The 26,492-nt window shown below is 49.5% G+C and overlaps 1 protein-coding gene across 2 annotated transcripts in view; it reads right to left on the bottom strand.

Annotated features, from left to right (window-relative positions):
• Positions 1 to 26,492, bottom strand: part of LOC144945299 (uncharacterized) — a 123,594-nt gene that overhangs the window by 4,823 nt on the left and 92,279 nt on the right. Inside the window, exons 4-11 of one of the 2 annotated variants that reach the window (XM_078873708.1) lie at positions 22,817 to 22,878; positions 14,474 to 14,633; positions 13,780 to 13,824; positions 11,843 to 11,941; positions 2,746 to 2,916; positions 2,527 to 2,613; positions 2,105 to 2,148; positions 1,099 to 1,161 (exon numbers count right to left, since the gene is read on the bottom strand). In XM_078873708.1, coding sequence (XP_078729834.1) covers positions 1,099 to 1,161; positions 2,105 to 2,148; positions 2,527 to 2,613; positions 2,746 to 2,916; positions 11,843 to 11,941; positions 13,780 to 13,824; positions 14,474 to 14,633; positions 22,817 to 22,878 — 731 coding nt within the window. The remainder of the gene's footprint in view (positions 1 to 1,098; positions 1,162 to 2,104; positions 2,149 to 2,526; positions 2,614 to 2,745; positions 2,917 to 11,842; positions 11,942 to 13,779; positions 13,825 to 14,473; positions 14,634 to 22,816; positions 22,879 to 26,492) is intronic. The other variant, XM_078873709.1, reaches the window with a different exon arrangement.

Here is a 26,492-nt window from a genome sequence, read left to right as displayed (position 1 = left end):
TCAGAAATATATTGCTCGGCTAAGTAAGGGGGGGGGTCATGCTCTGAACAAGTCTGTGCAGGATTTTGCTGCCGTGTTTAAGGGCCATGTTGGTGAAAAAACAAGAAGAGGCTTTATCCCTTTCTGGCAATACAACAGGCAGGAGGGGCAAAGATTTTCAAACACCAAATACAGACACATTGCAAGGCATTTAGTCTGCATTAAGCACGCATACTTGTGACGACACATGCAGACAAACATGCTCTGGTGTAATGTAGTATGGGCTTTGAAACTGAGAGGTCTACACCGGCGTCAAATCAGAGAGGACGCCAAAAGGCGAACAGCAAAAACCACAAAGCAAGTATCGAAGTGTTAATAGCTCGGCTTGAGCAATGATATCTATGGGACATTTTTGCCAGTATCACAACTCATGAATAAATAAGAAGTGTTTATCCTTTCTGGCAATACAACGGGAGGTATTCTTGGTTCTTTCGGTAAAGTAGAAGGGAAATAATATAATAAAAATATTTAAACAAGAACAGCATTTATTTTATTTTATTATTTCCCTTCTATGTGACTTTACCGAAAGAACCAAGAATATGAATCCCTGCAGTCACGAAAGCTTTAAATCGAAATTTTACAACAGGAGGTGTTGAAATGTTCAACCACCAACTAGATAGCTATTGCAAGGCATCCTTTTTGGCGTTCTCTGGCCTGACACGGGTGAGACGAGGGCTTAAAGATGGCTGTCTCTGGCGTAAGCCAATCAGTTTCGAAGACAACGCGTTTATTTTTCAGAGCATGTTTGATTGCATGCTTTGTTTTACGCCACAACTGCGTGTGGTCGATGCAGGCTTGATGCCTCGCAACAGGGATATCAATTTGGCGTTCGAACATTTTAAAACCTGTTTTATTGCAAGAAAGGTTAAAGCCTCTTCATAGATTCTTCACCACTGTGACACTGCACTGGCAAAAGCATCCCCGTAGATAGAAGGGCCATTGCCCGAAATGTTCCCGAGCACAGTAAATATTTTTTATCATCTTTGGGGGGAATCGGTGTCACGGACGAATGTGTTAGGGTGACCGTATGGCACGGCTACTACAACGACTACTACACACCAGCTCGCCTTTCTCTCCCCTAGGTCCCAGAAGCCCAGGTCTCCCCTCCGGCCCTGGGAGACCCTGACAGAGGCGAAAGAACCAGCACGCGCGGTCGTTATTCTCGCGGGCGCGATAAACGCTCGGTCACCAGGGAGAGCCCTTGCTGAGAATCACGACTCTCTTTCTGGAGGGTCCTGCCGAACCTTCACAGCAGGCGGCGATGCTGCTGCTGCTATGGGCGTAGACATCTGCGTGTATGAGATTTGATCCTTGTGCATAATTAACGTACAGCGTTGTGGGATGCCGCTGGCATGAATGACGCTATATAAAATGATGAAACAGTCATAACGCGAATTGGATTTCACGCGAAGAATATATCAGGGAACAATTCTAGATTTGAAGCTTTCGTGACTGCAATGATTCATATTCTTAGGTTTTTTCGGTAAAGTCACGTAAGTAAAAAATTAAAATTAATAAAAGTAAAATAAAAATAAAATAAAAATCACAAATTACGGAAAAAACCCTAAGAACATCAGAGAACACTTTTTTGTTCATAACAGACGCGAATTGGATGTAACGCGATTGAGTGAATGGAACCGCGTCGCGCGAGTAGTCGTACGGCTGCCTCGGCGTAGCAGCGCACAAGACGGGATGCTGCTGGATGCTTCTAGATGCTACCCACACGCCTCAGTCTTTGTTCAGCCTGCGTACGCATCTCGCGTGCTATCGCGGACTGTGATTTACTCTTTATTTTATATTTTAAAAGGCGTTTTTTTCCCATAACGCAGCGTTCTTCAGGAACGCAACTACCGCTTTGTAGAAGAACAGACATTATTATTGCGGGCAAACCCAATTTGAGTAATTTACTGCAGATTTTTTAAAATTGATATTCAAGGGTTCTGGTGCAGTCACTCGAGGCGTACAGTCGATGATTACCCCCCCCCTCCCCGGTGCCCCCGCCCCCCGCGCCCCTCCCTCCCCCGCCCACCCCCTAACCCCGAGAGAAGGGGTCAAGGTCACTCACATCCCTCCCTGGGAAACCACGAGGGCCCTGGGGACCGGGATCTCCTGTGCACACAGAGGCAGAGTGGGGAGGGGGAGGGAAGATAAGAATCACAATGTAATCTTGACTTAAAGCTTTCGCGACTGCAGGAATTTATATTCTTTGGGTCTTTCGGTAAAGCCACGTAGATAGAAAATAAATAAATAAAAATACAAATTTATATTTGTATGTAAAAATAAAATTGTATTTATTTATTTTTCTGTCTACATGGCTTTACCGAAAGACCCAAAGAATAATCACAATCATCAGATAATGACAACGATGATGATGGTGGTGGTACCGGTGTTGAAAACAGTGGTGCGGTAAGGATGATGATGATGAAGAAGATGATAGCAGTGATGGACTGATGATGATGATGTTGATTGTGGTGACAGGTGATGTACCTGGGGGTCCGATGGGTCCGGGGGTGCCGATGGGCCCCACATCCCCCGCTCGTACCACGTCAGCGTGCACGTGGGGGAGGCGGCTCCCTGCCGAACAGTCACGTGACGTTGATCAATGAGCTGCGTGATCTATTCGACGGATTTTTTTGTTTTTTATGAATTTTTTGAATTCGTGAATATCGAACGCAACGATTGACCGCGTCTCCCGCGATCACTTACTCTCTCCTCGAGCCAGAGCCACGTTCTGGTTGCTCGACGTGGGACTAGAGGGTCCAGGAGGTCCGGGAGACCCCGGGAGTCCGGGGGGGCCGGGGACCCCTATTCCTCCAGGCGGTCCCACAGGACCCAGCCCACCGGTGGGGCCGGTTCGCCCCGCCACGCCGGGCCGGCCTGCAATGCAACAGCAGAACGAGATGGACACACTGTCAGTACGTTACAGCGAGCGCCGTGAGCGGTGTCCCAGAAGGGCAATGTTGTCCGCTCCGTCTATATATTTATTTTCGTGCTTAAATCTCCAATAACTGCCAGAGGTGACGCAAGACACATCAGACGCGCGCCGCGACCGTTGTCAGTGGCAACTCACGGGTACGGGCTGAGGAGGGTAAAAAGATAAAGGGGCAGCCCTGCAATTGCTTGTTCATTCCACTGCTGGTAGAAGCCTCCCCCCCTCGCCCCACCCCCCCCGACAACTAGGGGGCGAACCCTCAAGGGTAATTGGTCTACTCTTCCACATTGACCAGACGTTGTTAAAAGAGGTGTGTGCACCCCCCACACGTTACCCCACCACGTGCCATCTCTTGTGGACCGGCGGGACTACTCATTTGTAACCGCTGGGTGGTCAGAGGCGGAATAAACTCGCCCGGTGTTTTCAAACTGCCGCCCCGGGGAATCGAATGGGAACGGGCGATCCTCGAGGATTGCAACATCCAGTGTGGCTAAACCATCACGCAGCGGGGTCCTTCATTCCATAATTATAAAATATATATATAAAAGCTGAGTCGACTGGGACAATATGTCTCATCTACACGAGAGATATGGTGGTGGTGTGGGGGGGGTGAAACGAAAACGTGGCGGGTTCATAGAAGAAAACGCAGTGAACGCAGAGAGATACAAAAAACCGATGGAAATGTAATAAAATGAAAACTTACGTGTTGAGAATATCCGCATTTGATTTGCATTACTCGTGAACAGGGACGCTGCCGTGGTGTCATGGCTAGCACACGGGACTTGCATTTCGATTTCCCGGCGCGGCAGTTACCCCCCCCCCCCCCCACCACCACCACCACCACTCCGGCCCCTCCACCCCGACTCTGTCCACTCCAGAAGTACGGAGGGTCACCCCGCAGTTAGTCCATGTGGGTAACTCCCACCGACTCCAAGACGCCCGGGCAGCGTGCAGGAAAGAGTAGGCCAAATACCCTTCGGCGAGGGCTTCTCTATGGGCTCCAGAGAAGTTGAAGGCCCTTCCGGTAGCAGGGGCATGAGCAAGCAGCTGCAGGGCAGCGCCTTTACCTACTTGTGAAACAATCGATCGATGCATGTGTCGTGAGCGTAGGAATCAGATGAGGTTTTTGTGCGTCTTTTGAAATCGACGATGAATCGATGATTCGTCGCATTCCGACCCGTGACGGAATAAAAACTCTTGTAAAACCGTGCCATAATTAACATCGAGAACTCGATCTACGGAACACAGAGTACGTATGTTTTTGTTTTATTTGTTGTTGGGTCAGCCATCTGTGCGCAGATGTGCGACCATGTGTTTATGAGCGTGTGTGTACGGGCGTGTGCATGTGCGAGCGAGGGTGTGTTATATGTATGTGTGTCGGTCTTCGCCACCCACCCACGCCCTCGTGTGTCGTTCCGGCCTTCATAGGTGCTCGCTAAGAGCACTTGCCCCAACAGTCTATTAAGGCTATACGGGGGGTTTTTGCCTGTGTGTGTGGAGGGGGGTGTAGCGGTTAGCTCACTGCGCTGCGAACCCGGCCACCCGAGTTCCATTCCCGCTCACGGCCACCAACACCAGTGACGATTATCCGAACCGTTTCTGGGCCACACGCAGATCGACTCAGCCTCAAATGAGTACCTGGTGCGGTGTGTAAACATCGCCACTGGGGAGACAAAGGCGGCCGGGCGTAGTGCTGGCCACCCACCCCCTCGTGTGCCGTTCCGGCTTTCATAGGTGCTCGCTAACAGCACTTGCCCCAACAGTCTACTAAGGCTATATGGGGGATCTTTGCCTTTGGACGCGGATTTATGTGTGTGGGTGTTTGACATTTAAATTAGCCCTCGATTCCAGCTGCCTAAACAGCCAATAACGACCCGGCAAGGCAAAAGGACACTTACTCTCAACGTTTACTCAAAATCCACACACACACATACACTCTCGCGCAGAAACACACGTACACAGACCGGCACACTTGCACAGATGCCCGGCTACATTTGTCACCCAGAGTAACGATGTTTACACACCGCACCAGGTACCCATTTAAGGCTGAGTCGACCTAGGGGAGGCCCGGGACCGGTTCAGGCATTTTGGCAGTGAGCCAACATATCCGGCTTATAGCAGTGGCCACTCTAAAACACAAAGACAAATATCCCCCTTTAGCCATAACAGACTTTTGGGCAAGTGATGTTAGCGAGCACCTATGAAGGCCGACACGGCAGACGAGGGGGTGGGTGGCCAGCACCACGCCCGGCCGCCTTTGTCTCTCCAGTGGCGATGTTTACACATCGGCACGAGGTACACATTTGGGTCTGAGTCGACCTCGTTGCGACCCACACACACACACACCCAGCCATGCACAGAGCCTTGATTAAACATTCGTGACCTGTAACATGCTGGCGTTTTGCTACCTCATTCGCAATATCCTGTGACCGCACTTGACCGCCATTGTTCACTATAAACACGCAATTTGCCTAATTACACGCATTGCTTACATTAAATAAACAAATGATTGGACGTGAAAAAAAACCACACACACACAGACACGGAGGTCCACTCTCCAAACACAACCTCTCTTTAAAAAAAAGAAAAAAAATCCGTCGGTCGTTCTCCGGACCCTTTCTATTGCCTCTTCCCACACACTCGGAGACATTGGCCCAAGCGTAAGCAGCAGGCACACGTACAGGTAGAGACGAGGTCAAGGGGCAGCCCTGAAATGTTTTGCTCATGCCACTGCTGGCGGATGGGCCACCAGCTAGAAGGGAGTTCTAGTTGGTGGGTATTTTTGGGTGGCAAGTACCCGCACTCTGCCACGTACCCACACTTTACCCCACCACACGTGACCTTACCGATCGACTTAACCGAGGTGGAAGGCGGCGCGGGGTCTGGGGGGTGATATAAATAAAAACGTCGCATCATTGTTTCGACTGCCGCGCCGGGAAATCGAATAGAAACCGCGCCCTCTGGAAATCAAGTCAAGGAGCAGAAACCATCAACCACGCGAACTGCGCTGCATCGTCGCAGCAGCTTGTGGCCAACAATTCGAAAACCAAGGCGGTGGTCACCGCATCGCGCGCTTCCAGATGCGTTTCAGCGGCCCGTCAGCAACGCGCTTCCCCTCCGATAACACTGGTCAGCACACTTTTTCTGGCATAAGGTATTGCAACGGTTTTAAGGTATATCAAATATTGCATTTTCAATAAAAACTGCAGAAGAAAAATATTAAATAAATGTGGATATCTACATAAAATTATATTATAAACACACTATCCTAAAAATACAGCACCATATTTTAACACTAAAGCAGTCACTGACTCACAACAACTTGCAATCATAAGTGACAGAGTTAATTTCGGGTAAAATCAATTAAAATGGGGTATGCCGATAGTATAAAATGAGATGTGATAGAGCAAATCTGAGATCAGATTTGGAATCAGCACCCTGAAATTAGTCTGAAACAGCTGCAAAAGTCCAGGCCAGAATTTTTTTTTTTGTTGACCAGTGTATTAGGAAGCCGCTGCAGCTACGCCCTTTGAAATAATCGAGATCGAAAACTGACTTCTTCAGAACTACCGACTGTCTTTAGTTTGTTGTCCTTACCCCGGCACCTGCGACGAGCACGGTTGCCTACGTACGGTGCGAAAGAAGTTCAACAAACGTACATACCAAGCCCGGCTTGCTAAATCATGACACTGTAAATATTGCAGTTTGGATTCATCGTGGGACAGAAATAAAAATACATGAAAATTCTGAAATGATAAATGAACGGTCGCTCGAACGTGCAACCGAAAGTTTTGTCGGATCGGCTGGCGGGGCAAAAGCACTGCCCGGGAATGCTCGCGAAGCAGTCGTGGAAATTCCACATTCCCATGGCGGCATCAGGCCGCTCTTGTGCATGCTGTGAAGGATTGTTGTTGTTAAAACAACAGCAGCAGCAGCGTCGTGGTGGCTGTTGCACGCCAGGTGTGGTAATTGAATCCCGGCATAATGGTCCTCTCCCGAGTATAAGCAAAGTCAATAAAAGCTTCTAAAGCCCCGACTCTGCACCCCACGACAGCTAGACTTAATGTCGTCCCTGTTAATTACGCCATTCTTAGGACCACTTATGCCCAATTATGTTTACTTTGTATAATGGGCCATTTCCCCTATCGTGTTAGCACACGGACGTCTACATTTGCGCGCGCGCGTGTGCGCGTCAGTGGTTAAAGCGCCACGCTGCGCTACGAACCCGGCGACCCGAGCTCGATTCCCGCTCACGGCCACCAACACCGGCAGTGACGATTATCTGAACCGGTCCTGGGCCTCCCCGAGGTCGACTCGGCCTCAAATGAGTGGCTGGTGCGGTGTGTAAACATTGCTACGAAGGAAACAAAATGCGGGCGGGCGTGATGCTGGCCGATCTTTAAATAGGTGCTCGCTAACAGCACTTACCCAACCAGTGTTAATTAAAGACTACACGCGATGTGGTCTAAGTGGCGTTGACGTTACCACGGCGCTTGTGCCAGGCTAAGTGCACTTTGAGGTCACGCGACGTGTCGAAGGCTCGCTGGCAGGATGGTCAACGGGACCAGACCCAGGTGTTATGGGTTGACTGACTTGCGATGACTTTGGCAGGGACAACGTACACAACACGAGACAAATACTCCCCGTGTAGCCTAAGAACGGGCTGTTGTGGGGAAAGTAGCGCAGATACCGAGACGCGTGTGTTTTTAAAGAGTGGAAAATTACGCAAAAGTAAGGAGGGCGGATTACGTTAAATCCCTGTTTATTTTTCCCATCTCGTTTCCCCCATCGCTCTCTCTCACTCTCACCGTCTCAGCCGTCTCGCCTCCATCCCTACCCCTGTGATGTGTGGGTGGTGGTGGTGGTGGGAGCTCGGGGTTATTGGGCGTCGTTGAGCCGTGACCCGCTCTGAAAACCGCACCCAGACCGCGTGGTCGTCACGGCGAATATTGCACGGAGCGAGGTACAGGGCACAGGCGGACACAGAAACGGCAGGTAGCAGATACAGACAGGTGGATGGACACACAGGTGGGCATACAAACGTACAGGCAGGCAGACAGACAGAAGGACAGGCTGACGTACATACAGACACAATTATAGATGGACGGACGAACGGATGGACATGCAGATAGACAAATAGACAGACAGATGGACATAATACGGATACACAGACAGACAGGTGAGCAGGCAGACAGACACAGTGATAAACAGATGGACAGACTAAATGATGGAACAATAAACATCACAGTAAATGGACAGAGCAGACAGAGACGAGACAGACAGACGTATGGATTAACAGACAGCCAAACAAAGACGGACACAAGTTTGTCTGACGTGGGGCTCGACAGAGCGAGAGAGGTGCGGGCAGCACATTCGACTAAACTCTATAACTCATTACCCCACCTCTATCGTCCCACCCGATTATAATTTGCATGTTGTTGTTTTTTTTGTAGAGTAATAAATGCCGACCACTTTAGTACCCGTCTCGGATCTGCGCTGCTCATGGCGAGGATTGCGATTCACGTCGGAGGGGTCAAGACTCTTCATCCAGGAACTTTTTGATCAAGAGACCCAGTGTGGAGAGACCCAGTGTGGAGATACCCAGTGTGGAGAGAGAGGCAGACGACGCAGAAGAAGACAGGAGAGACACGGAGGCGGAGAGAGTGGTAGATGTATGCATTATATGTTGAACTTCTTTCGCACCGTACGTAGCCAATCGCGCTAATCAGAGGTGCGGGGGACGAGGAGAGAGAGAGAGATAAGTGAGACACAAGCATTTTGGAATTGAGTCGGAGACGACAAATCACAGCCAAGCAGAGACACCGAGAGGGTGGAGACACAGAGACACAGATAGGGTGGTGGGTGAGACACGGGGATTACGAAGTGTCATTCCTTACTCCACCATCGTATGCCCTCGTCTTGCCGGGCTAGGCAACAGAGGCTTAATCAACAGTGTGGTGGGGAGGGTCCCAAGACAACAATAGCGTCGTCTCTCTGTGTTGGAGAAAGCTTGTGGAAATGAAATCATTGTACGGCTATTTGTGACGCGCATAATGTAGTTGGCGTCGCTCGAAATCCCGGGGGCAGTAGTGGGGACTTTGAGGCAAAGTCTATTAATAATTATTTGTAAGGCGCCTTCCACTAATGTCTCAAGGATTGACTGCTGCTACTGCTGCTGCTGCTGAGAATGTTCAGCAGCAGCAGCAGCGGGGAGACGGTGATGATGTCCGCGTCCCAGACGGCCGGGCTTGCCACGGAGAAACGACGCCCGGCAGTGACCATGGACCCGGCACTTGGTGTACAGAAGACGAGGAGGAGGAGGTTGTGGTGCAGACAGGGGGCAGGAGTGCGGAGAGCAACGATGAGTGGCAGTGGCGGTGCTGGCCCTTGGAATATGTATGTAGTGTAACAGCGCCGGCTGGTGGACAGCAGCGGCAACTGCGGCAGACGGAGAGCGCACACGCCGGTGAGGGCGTGCACGGTGTGTTGGCAGAGCGGAGGAACTGGGGCAAGGGTCACGGAGGACCCTGTCTGGAGGCCCCTGGAACCTGCTGGTGGGTTCGAGAAGGGAGGCGCGGTCAGGGCGGAGCCAGGCCGCGCTGGGTGGCATAAAAGGAGCCGAGAGAGGGAGCTCAGGGCTGCCGGTTCTGGGAGTGGACTCGTCTCGCCGTCGCTGCCGTCTTCGCTGGATGTTGCGCGGACAGATAGTTCTTCTTGGTTCTTTCGGTAAAGTCACGTAGAAGGGAAATAATAAAATAATAACAATAAAACATAATAAAATAAAATTATCACGACATTTCGGCCACAACGCAAGCAGCCATTGTGGCCGAAACGTCGTGAGAATTTTATTTTATTATGTTTCATTTTTATTATTTCCCTTCTACGTGACTTTACCAAAAGAACCAAGAAGATGAATCTCTGCAGTCGCGAAAGCTTTAAATTGGGACAGATAGTTGTTGGCCATCTCGGTCAGCGCCATCAGTGTTAGACGATGAGGGTTGTGGTCAGGCTAGGCAACTATGGAGAGTGCGAGGACGAACCTGTGAGGTGTGGACTTGTTAAATAAAGAAGGTGCCTCCTGGAAACCCTTGTCTCCGAATCACTGGCACTACACATACAGTATATCGAGGAGGTTGTGAGTCGCTCTGCTACTGCTGCTACTGCTGCTACTGTGGAAAGTTTTACTGTGAGCTGTCACCCCTTGGTAAATCATTTCGCCTCCTTTAAAACAAAAAAAACTGGCTCGGTGCTGCTCAATATTCGCAACCATCCCAGCCACCTCGTAAAGTCCAGTTTCTAAACAGAAGGCGCCCTTCATAAACACTCGCCTGGTGTCTTGTCATCACAAGCCATTGGGCGATGTCACATGGCCACAAATGGCGTGGCTGATTGTATTTATATAATAAGATACATCGATCGCGAGGGCGAATTCTCCGTTCGCCTTGTCAGCCTTCATAGGTGCTCGCTAACAGCACTTGCCCCACCAGTCTGTTAAGGTTATACGGAGGATCTTTGTCTCTGCGTGTTCTTCTCTTTCCCTCTCGACTTTCTCTCTCTTCCCTTAGGTCCCGTCCAGTCCAAACACTTAAATGGAAACAGAACTGGTCCTGGCACCGCTAAATGTGCGTACGCATGTGTGTGGGCGGGCGCGTGCAAACTCGCACGTGTCTCTCTGTGTGTGCTGTGTTTATGCAGACGTTCGTATGTTACGTACTGAGCGGTATACACGTGTGTATGTGTGTAAGTGTAATTACATGTTCACCCCTTGACACGCGGGTCCGTCCCACGACTTCCCGCCAGACAGCCTTCGACACTTCACGTGATAGTCTAAAAGTGTACCGAGGCTGGCGCAAGCACCACGGTGGTGATGTCACCGCCACTGAGTGGCGATCGGCGGCTGCTGTCGTGCGTGTCAGGTGTGCGTAGCTTAGTCCCGGAATGCGCACGATGCGTTCACGGGTGAGTTTTCAAATTGTGGGAAGTCAATATTTGGTTGTCGAATGTATGGAATGGCCAGAGCCACGAGAACGTGGAATGTCCACCATTGGCTGAGGACCACACTCCATCGCCCACAAAGTTCACCTTTTGAGTTTGTCTCCGTCAGGGTAAATGTTGGGGTTCACATTTTAATTATGTGAAAAAAAATTTGTCCAAGGTTAAACGTTCTGAAAGAATGTGGCCTATATGAAGACATTTGGTGTATATTTTATGTGCCCATATTTCACTTTTATAGACTGGTATAATATAAATAACTTTTCTGGGACTACTTGCTGACCGAGTGAGTAACATCATCATCATCATCCTTGTCAGCAGCAAGAGGATTAGTTATCGTGTTATTCCAGGTGTTGAGAGACCAATAGGGATAATTTATAACGGCCATAAATATTCAAACAATGATCAAAACGAAAACGTAAACCAGACCTTTAAAAAGCTTCCAAGCGACCCAAGGAATTACATAAACTGCTGCGAAAATAAACCATTCGCACAGCAAAACCCAAACAAAAGCTTAGAAACGTCAACAAAAACAGCCTCACAAACAAACATAAACACAGGCATCCACTCAGCCAAACAAATATCCAAACAACCGAACTGGCTGCCAAAAAGTTAAACACTCAAACGTGTGGACGACCGTGGCGTGCAGTTTGCGGCATTGTACGACTCTTCGGCGCGATGTCCGACGTTTACGCTCCGCCTCCAGCGCGTGCAGCGGATTCAGTTCCAGCGTGCGGCACGAAACATCGGGCATCGCGCCGAGCGAGGGGCACGTGATCAACACCAGAAAAACGCTTCGCAGGGTTACGTAAGCATCCACACAGACAGCAAGACAACAAACACGCGCGCACGCGCACGCATGGACGACCACACACTGGCCTGTGGGTCCCATGGGTCCTGCTTTTCCACGGGCCCCTTCGGTGCCAGGTCTCCCGGGAATTCCTGGGGGTCCCGCTTGTCCAGCCGGTCCAACAGGGCCTGAAAGCCAGGGTCAGGGTTAGGTTGGTGTGACACGGGGAGACAAGGAATCGTGTTGATAGTGGCGGGGGCTGTTTGTGTGGATAGGTCGAAGGGCTGTGGATGGGGGGGTTGTGGAGGGGAGGTGGTGGTCGGAGCCAATTCAGGCATCACGTGTGTGTTGAACTTCTTTCGTCCCTTACATTGCCAACCGCGCTCAAAAAAACAGTGGCAAACATTTGGCTCACTGTCGTTAGCCATGGCATAGAATCAAACTCGGATCACTGTGGTTCACAGTTCAGTGCTGCCAACCATCGCCTCTCCCCACAACCCCGGCCCCCATCGCACTCTTTCTCCCCCATCAGCAAGTCTCCTTCTAATGATGCTGATAGCCACAATCGGGCCAATTATTTACCCAGGAAACCCCCAACGTGTAGGCAATTTCAAAATTAATTCGTGAAAATAAATCACGTGTTAATCTTCAATGCGGCATGCATGGGAGGCCCTGCTAAGAGACAGGCAGACAGGGCGCGTGCGTTCAACAGCGATTCCAACGGGACGAACGAATTCCTCCGCTAATGATGATGATGATTTACTACAGCAACTGGCAGCCACGAGACACCGAGCAATGAAATTCGGTTCGGTCCACTTGCCTATGTCTGGCGGCTTTACAAGATTACTTTTTCCCCTTCTCCCCTACCCGTTCTCGACTCCTGGATTGTTAGGAGAGTTTTACTGCTCTCTGTCTGGCGGGCTATCCACTTCCCCCACCACTCACTCTCCCACTCAACCACCCTATCTACCCACCCTGCAACCCTACCCACCACCACTGCCAGCTCTAACCACGACCTCCAACGGATAACGCCCAAATTATTGTCGATCCCATCGCATGTCCAATATTAGTCAGCTTATACTGGACCGTAGGATAACATAGCTGAGCCATCCGATTATTTGAGTAATCGAGTACTCTAATTGTATTAAATCGGATGACCACGAGAATAGTTGGGGAAAAAATCTGATCCCATGGTGGCCGGGGCTTGGTGACATCATCGGCATCATCAGCTGACCGTGGCACCATCGGGGGTTTCCTGCCTTCCAGAGGCGAGGAGGTGGCGAGCAGCCACCGCTTTTGTTGAAAGGCATGCGATGAATCACCGATAAACAAAGCGGAATAAATCAGCGGACAAATACGCCCCCTTCACATATGGCATCGCTCGGCGTGAAGAAAAACAAAACAGTGTATATATTTTTTTTTTTACAAACCATCAGTCGCACACGGCCTTCTTGGGAGTGCATATCTATTTCAGCAGCATTGGTTCAATCCGGGCAAACTCTGGGCCGGTTGTGACAGTCAGTGTCTCATCATTAGCAGAGTCAGGCTCGCCTGAATCAATGCGGGTGAACTGGCCGATCTTACAGGCAAAAAACCCTCCTCTATTTACAATATGGTACCATAAAAAATTCAGTTAACGGCCATTTTACCTCAATGAATCAACTTAATCAACAAACAGTCCAAGCTTGAAGCTATATATTGGTCACATGTGACCGCCGCTCAGGATACTGCACACAAACAGTGGCCTTGTTTATTCTTCATGATGTATTACACAGAAAGATAGAGAGACAGTCATCGACAGAGAGAAACGTAGGCCTCAAGCCTGGACTTGAACAGGGGCGAAGGGAGTCGACGTCACGAATGGGAGTCCCAGACTGGCGGGCAGGTCGGCACTACAATAGTGAATGTAGCGGCCCCTATTAGTTTAAGGGCTCGCACACGAACCAATTACATATAACGAATATGAAAATAGCCGATGATATTATTTAATCGAAAATGAATGTTTGATGGATTTAACTTTTCTCACCTTGCTTCCCGGGCTGTCCGGCCGGTCCCCTCTCCCCTTGGAGCCCTGTGGGTGCACGCGCGAAGACACGCCACGGATCAATGAACGCATGTACCACGTGTCTTACATTAGTTAACAACTTTGTGCATAGTTCGGCAATTGTTAATTTTGGGGCAGAACACACAAAACTGAATCTGACCAGGTGGCATTGTTCGTAGCACAGTGCTCTATCCGCCGCACCACTGCTATATGGACGCAGAGACAAAGATCCCCGATATACATATCCATACAGACTACATCATTAGATCTCCTTTGCCAGTACCCAAATATAATAATAGGGTTTTGTCCCCTTTTTCCCCAGTTTCAAGGACAATGCATATATTATCATAGTATGTTTTTTGTTTGCATTTTGACTGCAAGTATTGTGGTTAATGCAGACATGAATCCTTGTAAAAAGGTTTCAGTTTTGTTGCCAGAAAAAAGGGGAAAACCCCTATTATTATTCCATACAGACTGTTTGGGGCAAGTGCTGTTAGCGAGTTCCTTGACGGCCAGGGCCGGTTCAGATGTCACTCGCCATTGATGTCAGCCGTGGTCAGAAATCGAAGTCAGTCGGCACACTCCATGGCACAGCGCGGTAACCCACTGCACCGCCGTCATACGGTACCACGCATCACAAACGCACGCGCCGCGCGCATACGCGGACGCTTCTGACCTTGAGGGCCAGGCAGCCCCATGGGCCCTTGCGGGAGGAGAGACCCGAACGCGACCTCTGCCGTGACCTCAGGCCCGTGGGCCCCTTGACCCGCGGCTTCGGCCGGGAGCTCGTTGCTCGAGTCCCCTGCCGCCCTGTCCCCCGACTCCATCAGGCGCACCTGGCGGAGGGAGATTTGGGGGGGGGGGGGGGGCGGCGGACACGGCAACGTGAGCCGACGGAACCAAACCCGCAAGCAAAGCGCGCGCGCATTCACAGAACCCACTCGACCCTAGCGTTGCATACACTGGGTTTACAATTACACAGGTGATGAGAAATGGCGATGGTGCCGGGTTGACTTAGGCCTTAGGGGGTCTGTGAGAGAGCTGTGTGAACATATTTTTTAAAAATGACTTTTAGAGGTGGCTGGAGTGGCTCAGGGGATTCGAGGTCTGAGCACCGAGGCCTGTGCAGCTGAGGTCCTGGGTTCGATTCCGAGTTTCGGCCACCCGTGATGACACCACCAAGACATTGTGTTGGATTGAAAGGGCGAAAGAACAAGTTCAGAATACGTATAATGAAAATAATAATAATAAAATAAATAGCGACATCGCAGAGGTGGAAGTAACGCATACAGAAGACTGACCACGGCTCATTTAAAATCGCTCTCATTCTCCAAATGTGTGCTCCAATCAAAGCACTTCCTTCTTGCCAGAATATTTTCTAAAGCCTAGTGAACATAGACAAAAAAAACCCCATCACAACGAATATCATCTTCGCATTTTACTATAACGTATAAAAAATCAGGTTCCTGTGAGCACTGAAGGATTATGAAAAGAGCGTCGTGAACATGACAGCTGTCTCCTAATTTCCCGTTGCAAAGCAACAGCAGCTTCTCTCCTCGTAATTGTCAAAATAATTCCTCCCTCTTTGACACACGTGGCACGACATCCGAAAGCGTTCGTTACTGGTAGGAACCTCCTGGTTCCACCAGCCCACAGGAGATTATTGTGTCCGTCCGTCCGTCGTGAATCCAAAAATGGGAGGGGTGTGGCTGGGTGGAGAGGGGAGGGTGGGGAGGGGCTGGGTAGGGAGGGTGGGGCTGGGTGGGGGGTGGGAGGGGTAAGGCTGGGTGGGGAGGGGATGGTCACCCCGTGGTGCCCTTATAAAACTCAACGTTTAACCTACTCACGCCGGCTTGTGCCCGCCCTCACAGTCGGTCATATTTGCGGAATACACCACGCCGCCGTTGACCATGGCCATTGACCGAGCAACCCAACGTTCCTAGCAGCTCCCTCCGCAGGAATGTGTTTAAAAGAGAACCCACGGATATGTAGATACCTGTGCTGCTCTTAGAGTGGAGACTATCTCCAGTAGGAGAGAAGATATCGGCTGAGCGAGATCCCGCAGTGCCTTGGAGCAGGGGTCGTGAACAGAAACAACAAGAAGAGCCATTTCTGTTCGAATTCGGTAACACCCCCCGCCCCAATATTTCAAGAGCCACAGTGCACTGTGTGTTGGATACGAGAGACGGTGGTGTCCTCAATAAATACCGGTCACGAGGCAGTCCTTAACGAGCCCCATGCGGATCCATAGCCGCAGGTTGCAGACCCCTGGGTTAGAGTACATGCTCAAAATCACGAGTTTGGGATTTTAGATTGGAAGTTTTCGCGACTGCAAGGATTCATACTCTTAGCTTTTTTCGGTAAAGTCACGTAGGCAAAAAAATCCAATAGAATTTTATTTATTTATTATTATTTATTTTTTACCTATGTGACTTTACCGAAAAAAACCTAAGAGTACGAGTTTGGGTGTTCGATAAAAAAATGTTCTATCAAACAAATATCAACTTGGGGGCGGGAGTGGGGGAATATGTCAATAGCGGCTGTGAAATGAAAAGACTCGCCCCTGGCAATGTGGAATTTCCACCGTTGGCTCAGCGTGAGCCATTAGCGTGACCTTTGTTTAAAAAGGAGGGGAGGGGTAAGGGGGCATAACTCTGTGAGGGCACGGCGCGGTCAATGTTAAGTAAACTTTAAACAAACGTTTAACGTACTCTGGTGCTTTCGGTAAAGTCACGTAGTTAGAAATAAAATAAAACAAAATAAAACAAACGTTGAACGCTGAACAGAATGAGTGACGATGCTAAACTAAACGATTTTTTATTATTTTAACCAGGTAAGGCCCACCGAGCAATGCAGCTCTTTTAAAACCAGCGACCTGGCTATCACAAACGAATGCTCAACGAGGTTGCTGATAATTGTTTTTTTACCCTTCTATCTGGCAACAAAGCGGACACCTTTTTACAAGGAGTCATGTTTGCATAGACCGCAATACCTGCAGTCATAATACAAACAAAAGACATAACTCTGATGCAGGTATTGCGGTCTATGCAAACATGACTCCTTGTAAAAAGGTGTCAGTTTTGTTGCCAGATAGAAGGGTAAAAAAAACAATTATCATATTTTTACTGGCAAATGAGGTTCCCATAGTGAGGTTGCTGATGCCATCATCACGTGGACGTTTATGGCGGCGGCCAAGATGCAACCCGATGTTGTCCATCCAGCAATCGGCTCTCGTGCCCTGTGCTGTACAGGAGGCCGCCACTGCTGATAAATATTTCGAGAGTTTAGAAAAGGGGGCCGCTGAACCTTCAGCAGGGCGTGGATGATGATGGGGGGGGGGGGGGCTCAGTCAATGGTGGTACCAGCTCATTGGGGGGCCGGACCTAAGCATAAATGAGTTTTTTGGGTGCGTCATGTGACAAACAAACAGTCTGCTGGGAAACAACGCAACTTATATTAACTTGCGTTTCAAGTTTCAAGTTTATTTATTAGGTGTAGCCCCGTGAGCCATGTGGCTCTTGACTCGGGTGCAACCGCAACAAACAAAAACATGGACACAGAACATCTTAAAATGACGACACGCAAAACGAATGCTCAGCGTAGTGGCTGATATCATCATCGGCGGTTTTTGGCGATTATACCGACGTGTGAAATAACAAAGGCTATTGATTAATTACAAATATTTGTAAGTGTGCCATTAGAATGATGGGATTTCTGTATGTATTTATTGACATAAGGATCTGAGTTCGAACTGACATTTATTCGTTTTTTTTAAATACATCTGGGAACCCCTTTGTTTACTTGGGGCCCTAAGCTTTTGCCTGCATTCCTAGCGCCACACCAGTGATCCTCTCCCTTACGTGGGTGGGGTGGTCAGGGATTGCGAACACGAGACGAATGATGTAAACTGTTCAGAATCAGAATATTTATTTGTGCTGGAGGAATCCGTTGGCTACGGCCATTCGACGTCTGAACATTCGCAGACGCAGGTCAAGTCGGACTGGGTGGCCGTCGCTGCTTCTGCTGCTGCTGCCTCACTCGCGTGGCTGTCGCTAAACCGCGTGGCGATGGCAAAAAACGACGACGCGCATCTCACCGCACGCGCGATGCAGCCGCCGCTGTCTCTGCGGTGCGCTGGGGGAGGTCTCGCAACAGACGTGGAACGGTTCAACTCCCACCCCCGCCACCCCGCCCACACCCCACCACTTCCACCCCACCACCCCCGCCCCACCACCTCCGCCCACCACCCCCACAACCCCCACCCCGCCCCCCACCCCCACCACACCACCACCCCGCCCCCACCCCACCACACCCCCACCCCACCACACCACCACCCCGCCCCCACCCCACCACACCACACCCACCCTACCACCCCCCCACGCCGCTCCCCACCCCCCCTAACAAGCCACCCCGCCCTCCCCCACGGCACCCCCCCCCCCCGTCCCGAATTAGACGATTTGCCAGAATTGTCATAATTCGCAAGAATGTTTTTTTTCTTTCATTTACACTGCGGTTATTGGCGAGCAGAAGTGATTCATATTGTTTTTAAAATGGTAATTATTGTTATTAGTATCATCATAAAAAGCCGCTCAGGGGTTGACTTGGTTCAGCGTCTTTCCCCGCGATGCCTTAAAGTTTGTGTTCAAGTAGAGCCTTTCAGTTCAATAATACAAATACAAATTAATATTGATTATATATAGAAACCTTTTGTTAATCCACTGTTGGATGAAGACCTTTGAACCAACAGTGTCAGTCACGAGGGTTTGTTGGACCATACTTCACCACGCCGATCAGTGCGAGTTTCTGATCGCGGGTGGACACCCACGACCGTTTTGGATACCGCTGGAAATTTGAACTCTGATCGCCGGGTTCAGAGCACAGCGCACTAACCACTAAGCAAACCGCTGCACCTCTGTACTCATTACTCGCAGCGTATACAAATGGAACGACGGCATCGATCATTTCGCGCGAGATTTGATGCACGCGGCAAGGGCCGAAGAAGAATCGGCGTTATTCGCAATGACCACGGGGGAACCCGCTTGCATATAGCGATCAACATCCAGATATCACCCACGGGCCAATAATGATGTCGGGTACCATCATCACACATTGCCATCACTTCCTTCCTCCTGCCTGATCCGGCAACTGTCACACAGTCGACACCCAACCTCTGAGGATCCATTGTTAACGCCGCCTGGCTTCAGGTCTTCCCCTTCGCCGCAAAACCTCCGGGTGCTACTGCAGCTCCGGTCTCTGGGACCTGCCCCCCGCCATCCTGGAACACGTTGTCCCACCCATCACAACCTCCGCATCCTGATTGTAGCTTTAAAATTGATTCCCTGTCGCATCCTATTTTGAAATTCCATGTCGAAGCACTCTTCACTTTTCCTGCCACCTTTGGAGGATTACAACAACAACAAAACTCAACTATTAAGAAAGTGAAGAATAATTAATTTTAACAAAAATGTTTAAATGTTCTTTCGAATCGGTCAAATAAATGCAGACTTCCACTCACACATAAACGAACGCACCCACAACAAGATGAAGACCGCACTGAGACGTCTTGATGCGCACCTCCGATTAGCGCGGTTGGCTACGTACGGTGCGAAAGAAGTTCAACGTGCATACGTACTCTTGAGGACAAGGTCTAATCACAGGTGGCCAACCCAGAATCTTAGCGGTGTCCGATTAACGCTCGAACCACCCGGTCACCTAGAAATGTTGTTCAATCCATTCGAAGGATTCACATTGTCCGACTGAACTGACGTGGACTTACGTTTTATTTTTTATTTACTTGGGACAATGATGCGTTTGGCCAAATGTGACCGATTAAACCTCTAATGTAATGAATGGGGCAGTGAATGTGAATAAAGGACTTTTTGAAAGCCACAGAGCCACACTGCCGGGCTGTGTTTACTCCACTGCTCGCTAGCGGGTAGTATAATCAATATGTTATTGTACGTTACGCCTAAGTTCATTCAAGCAGCAACTTCATAAATCACACGCACGAACACACGCGCACACGAGGCCTGTAAAGATGCCTCGGTTTAACTGATACGGTTGCTTTGAGACGCTGCGGATTTTAAACGCCGTTTGAGCGAAAATCCTCGAATTCTTATTCAAATAAATGTTGACGCTCACGACATATGCTTTGAATCGTTCTTGCAAGCAACGATTGTCTGTCATTTCTGCAAACTATATGCACATGTATGTACTTATAATATAATGACCCTTATGATAGTTGTTGTTGTTGTTATTATTTTGTGTTCTTTACTAATATAAACTCAGCTCGTGTGCAGGAGCGAGGTGGACTGTCACACCGCAGGATTTGTGAGAGATGGTGGCGGCTTGGGGTGGTCTTATCCCAGCAGTGGCATGACCTTGGCTAATAAATATGATACTAATATCACGAGGCATATCAACAAACACCAAGACACTGATCCCTGCCCCCTATAGCCTGAAAAAATTGTTGGGGCAAGTGCTGTTAGGGAGCTCCTATCATGGCAAATGCGGCACACGAACGGGTGGTGTTTACACACCGCACCAGGTACTTGTTTGAGGCTGAGCAGACCTAGGGGAGGCCCAGGACCGGTTCAAATCACCATCACTGGTGTCGGCTGAGAGCGGGAATCGAACTCGGGTCGCCGGGTTCGTAGAGCGAGTGCACAAACGACCGCTCCCCGACTATAAACACACACACACTCTCTCTCGCACACACGCGAGCACACAAACACGTGTGCACACAGATGTCTGACCCAACAACAACAAAAAAAATAACACGCCCTGTGTTCCGTAAAAACGAGTTTACGATGTTAAATTATGGGACCATTTTAGAAGTGTTTTCTATTGCCAGTCATGAGCATTTAATAGTGCTTCGATTCATTCTGTTCTCATTAAAATGTACACACAAACTTGAATACTCAATTGCATATACAAAGGCGAAGATTCCCCGGCTAGCCTTTAACAATCTGTTGGGGCAAGTGCTGGTGGAGAGCACCGATTTCAGGGCCGGCCAAAACCTCACCCGGCCACCTTTGTCTCTCCCCCCCCCCATGTTTATGTTTCACACACTGAACATGTAAGGCTGAGTCAACCTAGGGGAGGCCCACGGCCGGTTCAGATATTCGTCACCGATGTTGACCGTGAGCAGGAATCGAACTCTGGTCGCCGGTGTTGCAGCGCAGTGCGCCAACCACTACACTACCGCTACCCACACACGTAAACACACACACATACAAAGACAAAGTATCCCCGTATTGCCTTAGCAGACTGTTGGGGCAAGTGCTCTTAACGAGCACCTATAAAGGCCAACACGGTAGCCAGCACACACACACATAAATACCCAAACACATACACACGCCCACACACACACATAAACACTCAAACACATACACACGGACACATAAACACCCAAACACATACACACACACACAAACACCTAAACACACATACACACGCAATAAACACCCAAACACATAAACACCCCAACACATACACACGCACACATAAACACCCAAGCACACACATACATAAACACCCAAACACACATACACACGCACACAGATAAAGTCACCCCCGTCCGGTATAACCAGACGGGCTCTTGTGGTAAATGCTGTTAGCGAGCACCTATTAAGGCCTTAATAGGAGTGGCGTTACTTACACCACGCATATACAAAATCAAACACACACACACGTGCATACAGACACATGCACGAATGCACAAACGCACATAAATTCTCGCAGATGCATCGCCCGAGATTTGAGCCGACGCTTGCCGGGTGTTCGCTGCAAAACTTCCGCGTCCGAACAGAACGACGCAGCATTTGCTCTGTAACGGGCGCCATCCATCAGCCTGGAGCCTTGCTTCAGTTTTTTTTGTCTCGAGACGAGGCCCTGGGTTTTGTCAAGAAGCTCTCTGCTTCGTAACTTGTTAAGCCAAACGTTGAGCAACCCCCCCCCCCACACCCGTGACTGACACGGGGCCTTCGTCCAGCAGTGGATTGACCAAGACTATTTACATCGCCGTTGAGATCCGGGTTGCGTTGGAACGCTGCGTAAATCCGAATTGAAACGCACTGCATTGTCCGGAGGGAATGCCACCAACCAGCCATGGCGGTGCTAGAGGAAGGAAACTGAAGGACGTGGAGGGGGGGACTGGCGTAGGGGAGGAGGAGACACAAAGACAAAGATCCCCCGTATAGCCTTCAGCAGGCTGTTAGGGCAAGTGCTGTTAGCGAGCAACTATGAAGGCCGGCACGGCACACGAAGGGAGTGGGTGGCCAACACCACGACATTTCTCTCCCCGGTGGCGATGTTTACACAGCACACCGGGAATTCATTTGAGGCTGAGTCGACCCAGGGGAGGCATAGGACCGGTTCAGATAATATAATCGTCACTGGCATTGGCCGTGAGCGGGGCTCGAACTCGGGTCGCCGGGTTCGTGAGCGCAGAGCGCGAACCGCTACCACGACCGCTCCCCACGAGCACAGCAACCCTGGCAATAGATGGGATGATGATGATGCTGCTGCTTGAGGTTTATTGATCTAGCAGCGTCCTTAAGAGAGGCTGGACGGGAAGAAGAAGAAGAAGGTACTGACGTGGCCATTAAGGTGTTCTCCAATCTACCAATTTAAATACCAGTGTAAATACAAAGGCACCAGCAATTGCGCAAGCTCTGCGATCCTTAATACACGAACGTTTTCAGCCAATGAATGAGTGCGCATACAACAAGTGGGAAAAAAACCGGAGGACCCGGTGAAAACCCACGCGTGCGAGGGGGCAACGCTCTATCCCATGCATAAGGGGCCGGTGGAGATGAGTCCACAATTTTGCCCTGCCACCTTCTCTTGGCGAGCCGTGGTACGGGCTCCTCCACGATGCCCATGGAAACGAGGGAGTTGTGCAACGTTCGTATGATCCAGCAACCCTAGCTGCCTTAGCAGTGCACCACCACTCCCGCTCGGCTTTCGTAGCAAAGCCCCACCATGTTTTGTGGTTACGACCTTCCTCTGGGCTCACCTTGGCCTCCATGTCCTTGAGTTTGCTCGTCAGCTCGGTGAGGCGCTCGCAGTCCATGCACCCTGCATCGCACAGCGCAGGCACAGGAGGAGGCATTGAGACATCTGAGAGGTTTATTTTTTTTTTATCCGTTGCAAAGTGATATACTTTTTGAAATTCATAATTCGAGAATGAAACGAATAACAACACAGTCGCGGTGGCCGAGTGGCTCGCGAGTTCAGAGCGAGGAGCCGGCACCACTAAAATGCTGGGTTCGACTCCGGGGTTCGGCCACCAATGAGTGCTCCCAAAAAAACCAAACCCATCGCCACTTAATTATACAACAAATTATAAATCTAAGAATTAAATATGCGTCTGGCTGTCACGTGACGAACTTTGCCCTCATATGGCAAAGCGGGTGGTAAGGTTATGCCATTTACTGTGTGGAGCAGGGGTCACGTGAAGGAAATCTCAGAGGTAGCTCTGCAGTGTCCACTTCTGCGGACCATCCTCTAACATAAGGCGTTGCACTGCTTTGCGAGCAATCCGCATGGATGCTGCGTCTCGTGACGCATGATGTTGACGGCACAAGTTGGGATTATAATTGGGGCTACACTTACATCAACAGCACAAAACAGAGCTTGCTGAATCGGGACAGATTCCTTAACTGTTATCTGCTGCAAGTTACACGCTATGGTGTGCGAGACAGGCCAAGATCACCTAAACTGGGCCCACCTCTGAGCATCAGTTGGGCCACTGAATTGCTCAACTGCAATCGCCTGCAACTGCTTCGTCCACATCTAAGTGAGTAGTTGCGCAAAAGGGCAGTTAAACGGCATGCTCATGATCGTAACAACCTATCCTAGTTCGCAAACATTCCTCTAATTTTGTATTCAGCAGATTGCCGCTCGACTGTCGAGTCTGTATTGTAAGCAACTGTTTGCCCAACTGAGACGTCCACGTGCAAGCGATGCAGTTGCGTGCAACCGAGTTGTGCAACTGATCGCTCCGGTGGGCACCCGGCTTTGAAAGATTTAGTGTCCGGGAAACGCCGGTGGAGCATTTACAACCACGGTGTCTGAGGAAAGCCAGGAGCACTTCGAACGTCCGCGGCTGGCAAATCCGTTGCTGTTTGTTGCACTCGGAAATCTCTTTAACACGTGCGCACGAGGCCACTGCAAGAGCCGTTTTGATAGTGGATTTAGTCCAGAAGGTTGTTTTACACAGACCGCTCACCGCCACGGCCCACTCGGGCCCACGCCGGCCATAAAAAAGTCATTTATTTAAGAGCGCTGACACACGCGCACGTGAAACACATTCATTGCTTTGTATATTTTTCGAAAACAACGTTCGGCTGGCCGGCTGTCTGGCCGCCTGGTCGGCAGACTGGCAGACTGGCCAGCAGCCTAACGCCGCTGAATTTTGTCCGAAATGTATCTGTCGCTTGAGTGTTCCCTCACACCGACAAGAAACAACACGTTCACTAAACAGCGTAGCGAATTACGAGCGATGAAAGTGCCTGCCGCTCACGTGGTCGCGCTGGCAGCTGATATGGGCCGTTAATATTTGGGCAATTTCTCTCTTATTTGTCCGCGCAAAGATCTCGCTGGGTCTCGACTTTGTCTGATGTGAAGTCACCCCGGGGTCTAGACTAGAACCTGGCGCCCGCATCTCTAGCGACACCACCAGGTTGGCTCTGCGTGCCACGAGGATGTGAGGATAGTTGCGCTCAAAACTGCAGGTCGGAGCAGATACCATGTTACCAGCTGCAGGGTGCAATCAGCTGGTATACACGTGGTGCATCAGCTGGTATACACGTGGTGCATCAGCTGGTATACACGTGGTGCATCAGCTGGTATACACGGGTGCATCAGCTGGTATACACGGGTGCATCAGCTGGTATACACGTGGTGCATCAGCTGGTAAACACGTGGTGCATCAGCTGGTACACAACGGGGTGGATCACACGACGTGGATTAGCTCGCACAATTATTAATACTACTTGCGTCCAGCCTGTACGCACATTTCTGTCCAATACGTTTATCATCGTCTATATTCTATAGAAAGTGTTTTAATCGGTCACTCATATATCTTCTTTCCAGTTCCCCCCCATTAGCCGTATATATTATTGTCAATTTGGTTACGGTTCCTATCATCCTAGCCTTTTTTCGTGGATGAGAATAGGTCACTTAGAAGTTGGGGGAAATGTATCCTCATATCTGTGTTTATCCACGCTTTACGGATACACGGACTCATTTGGGTGCATGGTGATGGGATGTTAACTCCCTCGCCTGGTATACAGGAAGTCGTGGGTTCGATGCTGACTCTGACTCCTGTATGTTTGGAGTTTGCGTGTCTCTCTTCCCGTAGTCACGTAGGTTTTACTCCAGGTCCTCCTGTTTTTCCCTCCACATTTAGAATCAACAACGCGCGTTTCGAGTATTTGGCTGCTATAAATGTCCACATGCTAAGCCACTTCGTTGAGCTATCATTTGTGGCGAGGTCGCCTCTGAAAAATAGCTATGTAGCTCAGTGGGCCTTACCTGATAAAAAATATTTGTAAAGTTAATAGTTTAGTTGTAATTTGTGTTGATAAATTAGATCACAGGATTCACCCCAAACCCACCCACACCAATCTCATGAAATCGGCGATCTTTCACTGAATCCAACTCTACCGTATCTAATTCAGCCGCCTGCCGACTCTAACCCTTCTATAAATAAACACTTTCACCCTCAGTTGGAGAGCGTTGACAAAATATCTGGCTAATAGATCTGGCCTTCGCGCACAGCTGTTCCGCCCGATACCTGCTTAATGAGACGAGTAATCAACACAGCCGTCTCACACTCAGTGACAGCATGAACAAAACATCCCCAACTACTTAGGACGAAAACTATATCACTGGTCAATACACTTTTTCTGACATAAGGTATTGCAACGGGTTTAAGGTAATTTTGGGGTGCTGATTCCAAATCTGGCATCAGTTTTTGTCTATCACATCAGGTTTTTGAGATATCAAATATGCATTTTCAATAAGAACTGCAGAAGAAAAATATTAAATAAATGTGGATATCTACATAAAATGATATAATAAACACACTATCCTAAAAATACAGCACCATATTTTAATACTAAAGCAGTCACTGACTCGCAACAACTTGCAATCATAAGTGACAGAGTTAATTTCGGGTAAAATCAATGAAAATGGGGTATGCCGATAGCATAAAAATGAGATGTGATAGAGCAAATCTGAGATCAGATTTGGAATCAGCACCCTGAAATTAGTCTAAAACAGCTGCAAAAGTCCAGGCCAGAAATTTTTTTGTTGTTGACCAGTGTATATTTTTTATTTTACCAGGTTAGGCTCATAGAACTATGCAGTTCTTTTTTATTAGAAGCGACCTGGCCACAAACGATAGCTCAATGAAGTGGCCTGTCAGCGCGTGGAAATTCATAGCAGCCAATTTCTCTCAACGCCCGCGCTTCTAAATTCGGAGGGAAAACCGCGGAGGTTTCGGAGAAAAAAATCCACGCGACCATGGCGTGAACACGCAAACTCCAAATATACAGCAGGCGTCAGAGTCGGGATCGAAGCCACGACCTCCTGTGTACCAAGCGAAGTAATGAACATCGCGCCACCCAGAGTGGCAGGAAACTCCTGAAAACGAGTCTTGAGATTCTGTGAGGCTTCCCTGGACA

The sequence above is a fragment of the Lampetra fluviatilis genome, chromosome 37 (genome assembly GCF_964198595.1).
Source record: "Lampetra fluviatilis chromosome 37, kcLamFluv1.1, whole genome shotgun sequence".
NCBI lineage: Eukaryota > Metazoa > Chordata > Hyperoartia > Petromyzontiformes > Petromyzontidae > Lampetra > Lampetra fluviatilis.
This window is presented reverse-complemented; position numbering and strand designations above follow the sequence as displayed.